Raw genomic sequence first — 11384 nt, 5'->3', positions numbered from 1 at the left:
AAAAGACTCTCCCATACTAACACCTTCTCCTCTCTCTCTCTCTCTCTCTCTCTTGCATCCAAGGCCCTGGTAAGGGAGCTCAAATAGATACCAGATTTTCACTTTCTTGAACATTACAAAAAATGCCTGAATTTGACTTGTGAGATGCATGGTCGGCGTATCATTGGAAAGCCTGATTCATTGCAAAGAGAGTGGCGTACATATCATGAGTTTAAGATAATTCTGAGGACTAACAACTTTCCTAAGTGTGAGTGTCTAAAATTTACCTTTAACACCTGTGATCTTAAAAGGACTAAAAAATATACATATTTCAATAGTGACCTCTATTATTACAGATTTTTCTAAGCTTAGATTTGCTTAGGTGATCCTGACATTTGTCAACATAATTTCAGTGATTTTCGCTTAGGTATGCGTTATTTTTTATGAACTTTAATCTATGTTAATTTATCAGGAGCGTTATTTCAGGTTTTGTTTGAGGATATACAAGATTTTCTAGCGATATGTATAGATTTCCACGTTTTTACATGCTTCTCCTTATAACCTTGCGATTTTGGAACATTAATTTAACTCGTTTCCCTACGCCATACAATGATGAAATGTTGCACAGCGTCGTAAGTCGGGTGACAAAACAATAATTCCATTGTTACTTTTTAAGTTACTACTAAATATACTGTATATCCTATTCCGTTATGCAACCAAAAGTCCTTTGAAGTTAACATGTACAGTATAACATCCAGGAGAACTTCATAGTTTCACACTTTCTCATTCTGAAACTATGGTAGCCTTCAAGAACTGATTTCTCAGCTATAATCGCAATTTAACTCATCTCTCTACGTCATACAATGATGAAATTTTGCACAGCGACCAAACTTGGGTAACAAATATTCTATTGTACTTATATGTATATACATAGATCTCTTATTTGATTTTAAAGTTGATATAGTGGTTAAGTCTTCGTATGTAGCGAGATTATCTAGTAAATATGGGTTAATATTCACAAGTTCGAACAAAATTTCGAATTTTCTCAATTAAAAAAAAAAATAATAATTTTAAAAATTAAAAACATGCTTTCGTTTTTTAAAAATTAACAAACAAAATTTAACAAATTGTACCTACTACAATGTTTTTAAAAAATAGTTCTGTTTACAAGAAAATTGTTTTTCAAAACAGTTATATTTAAGTATGCATAAAAATAAAAGCATTGGGAGCACCTCATGTACAACAAGTTTATATTTTTTAAAAATCATGTAAATCAATGCTTTTCTTTTTGGCCATTCATAAATAGATTTTTTAAAATATTTTTTTTGGAAACAGGATTATTATTTTTATTTTTTAGAACAATTTGTTTTATTTTGTTTATTAATACATTACTACAGTAGTGATTAAAAAGTATATAACTCTTTCAACTCCCGGAGAGAAATTTTTCTTCCTCCGTAAACGAAGCCCTTGTGATACAAATGAATGACTCATCTTGTGTTAAATCAGGGAATTTCTGTCTCTTCCTTAAGAGCAAAAAGGACCTCAAAGGCAACCATTTTGCCACCGTAGAAGACATCCAAACCAACACGACGGCTGAGCTTTGGAACATACCAAACCTTTATTTTCTGCGTTGTTTCCAGCCATGGCAAGAGCATTGGAACAAATGTGTGTGTGTTCTCAAGGACCCTATTTTGATTACGATCAAGTGAATGTATACCTACTATATATTGTGGTAATAAATAGTTATAACGAAGTTCCGGGAACTTTTCGACTGTTCCTCGTATATCATAATTATATTGTATAAGTTCTGATCTCTGTCCTCTTGTTTCCAATGGAGACTTATATACTAATTGTGCTCCAGTCACGATTGGATATTCTTTTCATGTCTTCTTTCCTTAATTTCAACATATGATAAGTGTAAGTTTGCTTCCAATATATTCACATTTTTTTTTTCTTTTTTCTTTCTAACATTTTTTCTTGGAGGACACTCATCTTTTTTGGGGTGGCGCACTTATTTTTCTTTAAATCGAAAATGATACTTATTTATTAATAGAACTATAATACATCTCTGCGGGGGGGGAGAATTAGGTGGGAAGCGTCCACCAGGGGAGGGGGACCTTGCCCTTCTCTGACATCGTCTCTATTCAATATATTATTTCACTTTCATCCAGGGAGCACAGGTGGCTCAGTGGTAGAGCGCTTATCTGTAGTGCGTGGGATGGATGACATCGTGTTGGGTTTTCTTTGGAAACTCCCGCTTCCTCCCACTCTCTCATTCCACTAATTTTTTCCATCATCATTCTTTTACCTAAATCTCCTTTAGTCTAACAGGCGTAAACGTGGTAGGTTAAACTGAAAGAAATATTTTTTTTTATTTTATTCATAAAAAAAAAATCAAACATAATAAATCATCAGGCGTATGTACCAATGTACTTTTTGTATTTTTTTGGAAATTTTAAAGCAGTTAATGCTTTGTATTGCAACATACAAAACAAATGCGATAAAGCAAATTAACATTGTATAATATACTGTATACGCCGAGAAGTTTTGCTGTGAGTTCAACGGCACGGAGTGCACATTTTCATTTAGTTACAGCAAATAGTCACGAGATGTCAGCAGCGCCAACTTTAAGAAGTGCATAAGTAAACAGCTGACTATTGGGCGTTACCGGGAAGCCACAGAATTTTTTTTTTTCATCTCCCTTCGTTTTCTTTTAGATTATAAGTGCGCTACCGTATGTCGTGTTTTGAAGTCTGTTATAGATCAACATATTTTTATTTTTTTCCTAAGAAATTTTGTTTTAATGGATATTATATTTGTTGCCAAAGCCGTACCTATCTGTTCTTTGCCATGCAGTGCGAGTGTTATCAAGCCGGCTACACAATTTCAACCAATCAGCGACTACAGTGTGGAGCAATGCATGAGGGTCATTGAATCGCTTAAGCTCCTCCTCTGTGGAGTGAAGTCACTCGACCAAAAGCTGTGCAATCGTGCACGCGGAGCAACAGGTGGTTTTTTCAAGCTCTCCACAGAAGTCAGTGCCGGAGAAAACAGAGATATCACAATATTTTGAAAGGACATTCCCAAATTTTATTCTTTAAGAAAAAAAGTGTCATCCGTGATTTTTTTGCAAGTGCATTTGTGAGTGAGATTGTGTGTGTGTGTGTGAACCACATAGGTGCTTCGTGTTTTCCGTTATTTTTGTTATTTTTTCCTGGCGATTTTGTTTTGTTAAAACACAGTATATTTATTTTAATTGATAACATTTGTTTTTAAAACATCAGGCCATAATTTGAAACAATTTTGTGGAGACTGTGACTTCGGTTTTAATACTTTCTGATCCGCGTTACTATAGATATTTTGTGTTGCGGAAGTTACAACCTTGCCTTCCCCCCTTCCTCTCCGTAAACGCTTTACAGTGAAGAAAACATTTTACACATTATCGACCTGGATTTCCCCTAATTTTTTTACCTGTACGCCGGCCGGTATTTTGTCTCGTTCAGATTTTCGTTAAGTTTTTAGTGCAGCAAAGGAAATAATGTACCGAAAAACTTGAAATTTTTAAAACCTAAAGTGTTATTATTTTAAATTTTTTATTTTTTGAAGACAGTTGTGGAAAAGGAAATATCTCTAACTCACAGTGACAAAAATTATTTTTAAAAGTTTGTAAACAGTTTATTTGTTAGAGGTAGAAAGAAAAGTGTTACCAAAACTACAACGAATTTCATCAAAGTGCTTTTATTTTTTCTAAAGTGATATATATACCAAATTATTTTCGTACGAAAGAATCATAAAAAAATGTTAAAACATTGTCTGAATTAAAAACAGGCTAGGATATTTTGACGACGACCTTGTTATACATATATTTTTGTTACATAAAATATTGAATTTCTCTATATTTTTGGAAGAAAATTTTGAATTCTAAATGGAGATGGAAACGTTTGGAGGTGACAAAGTTTTTTACGATATCGCTGACAATGATCTTAAGGAGTTATGGGAGTCAGAGCTGGACCCGGTAAGTACAGATAACGTTTTCTAAATAATGTTATTATGTTATACCTAGGCAGTGGCATATGTACAATTTTGTTTCGGGGGGTTGCTAACTTTATTCCTGGAAATTTGAAAATTCTGCAAGATATTTCAATTCCTTTAAAATAGCCAATAAAGTTTCGGGAGGCTTAAGCCCGGAAGTCCCCCTTAAATACGCCACTGTACCTAGGTATATATTTGAAGAAGAGATTTGCAGTTCAACTAGAGAAAATGTGGGATTTTCTCCTATGTTCCAAATGCCTTCTTTAGTTCAATGCGTCTTCCAGGCATGTTTTTGGGGAGCACTCCCCCCCCTGGAGCTCTGAGAGTGCCTCCCTGGAGGAGACCAAAATAACACGTCTATAATATAATAATAAATAGAATAGTACCAGCGGCGCCTCCTCCAGAACATTATTTCTGAAAGAAACATTGCTGTAGTTCTCTCAATTAATATTGAATGTCGCATATTCTACTTCATTTTGAAAATCCGTTATAACTTACTTCTTAAGAGTTTGCTATTGGGAATTTAAGTATGCTGCATCATTGAGACTGAAAAGAATCAATGTCTCGGGAATCTAACTCAGAACCATATGTTTCGAAGCCATGTGCTTTAACCATACGGTTACTTAGAACATTTCATATGTACGTAGTTTTATTACACGGTATTACTAGCCGTTTCTATGTATGAAGGCTTTGTCTTTCTGTCCCGGAAGGATCTTTGAAGGGATATTTTAAGGAATATTTATTTAATCTTCCCTCCAAGACAGTTTTGAATGGAAATATGACAAAAGTAAAACTTTTTTTTTTTTTTTTTTTTTTGATCTGCTGGACATGTTTTGAATTAACTCATCGTTTCTCAAAATATTATTTGAAGCATTTGATACTGTTTCTTGTAATTTTTCGTGAAATATCTGTGATTTTCTAAAAGCCAGATATATTGATAAAAGTCAGTGGTTTTAAATCTCCTTTCAACAAAACGTTGTGAAAAATATAGATATACTTAACACATTAATAGTGAGCTTGAAGCCACCTAGGTAATGGAATTCTGTGTACGTCAGTGATATAGTGCAACCCTTTGCACAGTTCTCCTGCAAAGCCATGTTTTCCTATGAATATATTACAGCCCTAATTTAATTTTATCGTTTTTGGAAAACCGAAACATGGAGCAAAAAGAAACTATATGGTAACATATGGTGCAAAAAAAAAAAAAAAAATCCGAAGAACATTTGATTATTTTTATGATGAGTTTTCTGAAATTTTATTGATTTGTTACGTATTTTAGGAAAAAGGAAAGAAATATTACTCGCTAAGCTTTGAATGGATAATGCATAGAGTAAAGCGAAATAAATCTTTAAAACACAGAAAAAGAAAGGTAATATGTTAGTTCTGTGGAATGTAAGTGAAGGGACGCTTGGGAAGTAGGGCAACGTCGTTGAACCAGACTGCTCTAACGACTCATTTAAAACGTCTGGCCTCTTCACTTCTCTGCGTGTTTTTGTTATTATCCTGTGCAAGTGCTTTGGACTTTGGATCCCCTTTCTCCTCCTTCACGAAAACATATTATTATTTTTTGACAAAATCATAGATAGAACCTAGTTCCGCTTGTTTATTTGTTTACTGCTCGCCATTAGAAATCATACAGTACTTGTTTTCCTTGTGAAATATGCATTCAAGACAGCAAATAAAAATGTATAGTGTCCTGCAAACAGTTAGGAAGGGTTAGCTCAAAATAAAGTAGCTGTTCTTTTGATGATAATAGTAATGTTACAGTATCTTAGGAAAATCATTAAGAGTCTTCATCCCGGCGAAATTAAAATACCACTAATTTTACAGTAATTATGTGATATCTTCAAATAGATAAAATATAATGGAAATGTGGAACAAGAGCGCCCTAGACAATATTATTTTACATGAAAACCGTTATCACGACTCACTTATCTGCTTTCGATTTCGAGTCATTTTGAAAATCGGCATTTATTTTCGCGTTTCTAAACAGCTGAAAACGGAAAACCACTAACTAGGTGACTTGTGATAACGGTACCTCACGCAAAATAATATTGTCTAGGGCGCTCTTGTTCCATATTTCAATTATCTTTTATCTATTTGAAGATATCATATAATTACTGTAAAATTAGCGGTATTTTAATTTCGCCGGGATGAAGACTCTTAAGATACTTCGTTCATTTACCGAGTGTTCTTTTGGTTCGCAGGGAGAGAGCAATATACGGGGCAAGCCAACATAATGGACACGATTTATTCTGAGAAAATCTAATAAACATATGTTATTTTGAGACATGCGCTTCGAAACGTTAACTCTCAAAGTTTAGTTTCCACGCAATTTCTATCGTTAAAAATCAGCAGCGAGCATAAAAAGAATTGCTGATATTGACCCGCAACATGCTACAAAAGGTCTGGCAGGAGATAGACTGTCGGCTTGATGTGTGCCGTGTTACGCGGTCTCCACATAGAACACTTGTATATTTGAAGAAAACTTTTACAATTACCTTTCTTGGCACATGTCTCACAATAACATATACTTATTATATTTTACAGAATAAATTTCTGAAATCGGGTCCATCATTTTGACTTGCCCTGTATTTGTAGTCCCTAATTTCGGGGATTATTACAATTTCTCTCTTCATGTCCAAGTTTCTAACAGACATATATCTGCACTAGTTTGCCAATTTTTAGTTAGCCGTGATCTAGCGCTTTTGGTGTACGTGATCCCGGGTTCGAATCCCAATGGGAGACACTTACACATTTGAACATGGTACGGCGGTTTGGATTCCACCTTAAACTGTAGCTTCACGCCTTATACGACATCGGTGCTCGAAAGAGACACTGAACTTCAACAAACAAACAAACGAACAATTATAGTTAGGTTTTCCTTGTGGTCAAGTGGTTGTCGTTAGAGCTTGTGGTGTGGGGAAAACCTGAGTTCGATTCCCTGCAGAAGCTTCTCTGATTTGATTTCAAGTTAAGCATAGTGCCAGAAGGGGACGTGTCCTAAAGTAATCATTCATGGTGAGGTTAGTTCCATGTGGTGATTGATGTGGCCCGATGACACCTCGCTTTTGGGAAGGGGGGGAAGAATTATGATTAGGAATTAATTTCTGGGCTTTCAGCATATATGGCCATACTAGCCCAGGCCCGTAACCAGCCCAAAAATATAGGAGGGGGCGGTAGAAGTTAGGGGGCCCGATCCAAACATATTATAGTTCATTTGCAAGCCTATCGTGAAAATTTTAGGGGTGCCAGTAAATTTTTAGCGGGTCCCAGCCCCCGTGCATACGGGCCTGTATTAGCCCATCAGTATAAGGAATGACGCTCCCAGCAATCACACTATCCGAGGAAAAGGAAGGAAGGGAGCGGCCTGAACCTACATGTTAGTACCATCCCGGCATTTGCCTGGTGTGAACGAGGAAAACCTCATTCAGGATGACTGACCTCTAAAAGCCTTTACAGCTTTTCGACCAAGTGTCCCCACTGAGAATCGAACCCAGGCCTACTCGCACCAAATACGAACTAGCGACTACGCTACGCGAGACCACATTTGGGAGGAGAGCAGTGGTGTATGCAGAGAGGGGTTCCGGGTTTCAACCTTCCTTCAGCAAGATATTGTGAAGAAGAATTACTATCTCCGTACACGTGGCTCGTACTTCGTTTCAGAATTATCTATCGAACTGAAGGCAATAAATAAATAAATAAATAAAAATAAAAAATAACGATTATCTATCGAACTCAAAGGTAAAAGAATGTTGAGGATTATATATGGAACTAAAAGGTAAGAGAATAAATTGAAGATTATCTATCAAACTTAAAGGCAAGAGATTAAATTTTGAAAATTATCTATCGAACTGAAGAAGACAATAATAAATGAAGAATTATCTATCGAGCCGAAGGGCAAGAGAATAAATTGAGGATTACCTATCAAACTGAATGACAAGAGAGTGAACTAAGGATTATCTATCGAACTTAAGGGCAAGAGAGGGGGCGTGGTGGCTCAGTGGTAGAGCGTTCATGTCCTGTGCTTGGAGTCCCTGGTTCGATCCCAGCTCGCGCCGTGTGGACTTTGTGGTGGACAAACACCGTGCTCGTGGGATTTCTCGGGTTTCTCCCGTTTCCTCCCACTTTCTTCATTCCACCATTTCACTCATCTCTCATTATCACCGTCTCCTTTAGCCTAACCGGCATAATCGTGGGTCGTTAAACTTAAAGATTTCATTTCATTTCATTTTTCACATTTTCATTTTTCAAGGGCAAGAGAATAAATTGAGGATTATTTATTGAACTGAAGGGCAAGAATAAATTAAGGATTACCTATCGAACTGAATGATAAGAAAATAAATTGAGAATTATCTATCGAACTGAATGACACGAGAATAAACTAAGGATCAGGATTTTGGTCGACTTGTCCCCGGGTTTGATTCGCGTTTGAGGCTTGTAATTTGTATTCCTGACCCAGCGTCTTGACCAATTGGGGAAGCTACATTAATCAACAAGGATAAATAAGTATTCATTATTATTTTGACAAAAAAAAAAAAAAAGTCTAGGGGAAAGAAAAGTAGTCGGCCCTCGATTTTATTTGAATTATATATACCCTATTAAAAAAATTAAAAAAAGGTTTATGTTAAAAGAAGTGGCGACTCTTAAAAGAATTCACATCGGTAAATATTAAAACTTTTATCGCTTGAAAGTAGGGGAAGAAAACTTACCTATAAAAGAACCAGAAGATTAGGTAAATTTCATTGTAAAATTTGAAGCGATAACGTTTTTAGGGATGCGCACGAGACAAGATTTGTGGCTGTCTCGTCTCGAAAATGTGCTGTAAAACATGTCTCGACTCGAAAAATGTATATTTTTCTATTGGAATAGCCGTGTGTCGACTCGAATTTTGTCAGGAAAATCCTGTCTCGACTCGTCTCTTGCGCATCACTAAACGTTTTGATTTTTAATTATGTGATTTGCCTCAAGAGCCACCACTTGTTATAAGAAAGTAAGAAAAAGACTGCATACTGAATTACATGTCTAATTGACGTCATTTACAAACCATTATTGTCTTACTTTGTACAGTGCTTAGAAAATAAATGGAAAACAGCGTTACTTACTAAGTAAACAAAATGAGATACTCTTAAACAGCATATGGTAATTATATTAACATTGTTTAAAATGTGGAGAAGTGGTCAGATTTTCTCAGAAATGACACGAGTCCGCTATTTTGTCGAAATGACAGTGTAAACAACTATCGTGTCTTGGACATTATGTCCACTTCATTTTTTTGGCTTTTTTTCTCATTCTAAAAACTCCCAATAGAAGGCAAAGAATATTCTTCACACTTTGGAAGTCACGATCTGGGAGTTAACGTGTGTTCTCATAATAACGAGAAGCAACAGTAAACAGGTCTCCTGAAAGGGTGGGAAAAGGTTCTCGGAAACCAATTAAGGTTTTGAAAGAGAACTTGAAATGGTTTTTAACACATGAATAAGGAGCTGTTAGTTGTTAGAAGCTTCCATGATATATTGAGGAAATTATAATTCTTGTTAAAGATTAGTCCTCCTCGCTACTCTACTGCCTAGCGTGTATATCTTTGGTGAGCGAGGTCTCGGGTTCGATTCCTCGTGGTAGAGCATCGAATACACTACAGTTGTTCAGATCCCACTTTAAGAGGGAGCAGAAGTATATAGAGTAGTATGTATGGTTTAAGAGTTTCAATTTAACATGGACCATGGGCGTCGTTAGCGGGGGGTCGGGGGGACGCGTCCCCCCAGATTTTAGTCAAGTGTATTTAAAGAAACTATACTACTTTGTATATGTAACTTTTGTCGGAAAGAGGATTTTGATTTTGATTCATCCGACCCCCCCCACACACACACACACAAGATTTAAAACGCTAAAAAAAAACGCCAGTGCATGGACCTTTTTCATTATACAGAGTGTTAATGGAATATACCAACAAATTTTAAGAGGTGAAAAAGTTCATGTGAGCGTGAAGGGAAACGTGCATAGTTTCAGAACTACGACCGTCCAAAGCGGCGAAAAGAAGAAATTGCAACACCCGTTATTTAAAACATGAAGTTACCGTGAAGTAGTAGTCCGTGTCGGCATAAAGGAATTCATTAATGGCATCCAAAAGTGGTTGTTTCAGCAATGTGCAATGAATATGTAAGGGATTTCCCACAGGGCATAACTCCCAGTCATGTTTCCAACAGAATTCCCAGATATTCATGGACTTGAACTTGGGTCCAAAATAGGCACAAAGTAAGCCTTGAGAGCAGTGAACAGGGTATGCGTAGGCAGGAGATCCGAAGTGCTTCCGCACAGGACATAACTCCCAGACATGTTTCTAGCAGAATTCTCAGATATGCACGGACTTGAATTTGGATCCAAAGTAGGCATAAAGTAAGTCTTAACAGTAGTGAACACGGTATACGTCGGCAGGAGAACCGAAGTGTTAAGAAATGGCAACTTCTAGCATCTCCTCCTATAATTTTTAAAAATATATATAATAATCCGTGTAAATTATTAAAAAAAAAAAAAAAAAAAAAACTCAGAAAGTAAATATACCTCACAAATAAAGAATACACTTTTTCCGGACTTCCTTGTCAAAATTTTGGCTGAAACCCTTCAGTGGAAAATGAAATGAAATTAAATCTTCCAGCTTAAGGTCCCTTCAGTGGGAGAGCAATAAAAGCTCAAACGACAGAATTAGAAATTGAGGTGCAGAACTTGTATTCATTTAATTATATCATTGAACTTAGCGGATTTATTTAATAAGTTACTCGTCGATTTTAATAGGTTACTGCAGCTCGATATATTGTAGTCCCCGCTTAGTGTAGTCGCTAACGCTCTCGTGTATCACTGGCCTTTAGTACCAGTGGCCCCGGTTCGATTCCCGGGAGACACTCGGTTGAAAAGGTATAAAAACTGTTTACAGGCCAGCCATCCTCAATGAGGATTTTCCTCATTCACACCAAGCAAATATCGGGATGTATTTACTATTTATTTATCACTGATGTGACCTTCCTCAAGAACCGCCACTCTAAAAATTTCTTTAAAATGAGAACGGTTGAATTAATCGAAACTTTTTTTTTTTTTTTTTGTACAAATCTAGAGGAAGCTGAGAGGAATGATAGCGAGAGACAGATCAGAACAAGGAAGAAGGAGAGAGGGATTTTCCAGGCTACCCACACTTACAAATAAATCCCAGATAATTGGAGCAAAAATTTATTTTTTCTCGTAGAAAAAACAAATAATTGGAGTGAAAGGAAGTAAACCAGAGCCGATGTTGTAACTGGCTTGCTATCACTTAGTGTAATCAGTATTACCAGATTTTTTTTCTAGCTTCATCCCGTAAAGAAAGAAAAAATGAAGTTTTA

General features: G+C 36.1%; 1 protein-coding gene across 3 annotated transcripts in view; it reads left to right on the top strand.

Moving 5' to 3' along the window:
- Positions 1–2704: 2704 nt before the first annotated feature.
- Positions 2705–11384, top strand: part of LOC145669606 (cyclic AMP response element-binding protein A-like) — a 472254-nt gene continuing 463574 nt past the window's right edge. Inside the window, exon 1 of one of the 3 annotated variants that reach the window (XM_081737832.1) lies at positions 2705–3994. In XM_081737832.1, the coding sequence (XP_081593958.1) occupies positions 3905–3994 (90 nt within the window). In that variant the 5' untranslated portion in view covers positions 2705–3904. The remainder of the gene's footprint in view (positions 3995–11384) is intronic. The other 2 variants (XM_081737831.1, XM_081737833.1) reach the window with 2 other exon arrangements.

The sequence above is a fragment of the Thermobia domestica genome, chromosome 14 (genome assembly GCF_964235325.1).
Source record: "Thermobia domestica chromosome 14, izTheDome1.hap1.1, whole genome shotgun sequence".
In the NCBI taxonomy this organism is placed as follows: domain Eukaryota; kingdom Metazoa; phylum Arthropoda; class Insecta; order Zygentoma; family Lepismatidae; genus Thermobia; species Thermobia domestica.
This window is presented reverse-complemented; position numbering and strand designations above follow the sequence as displayed.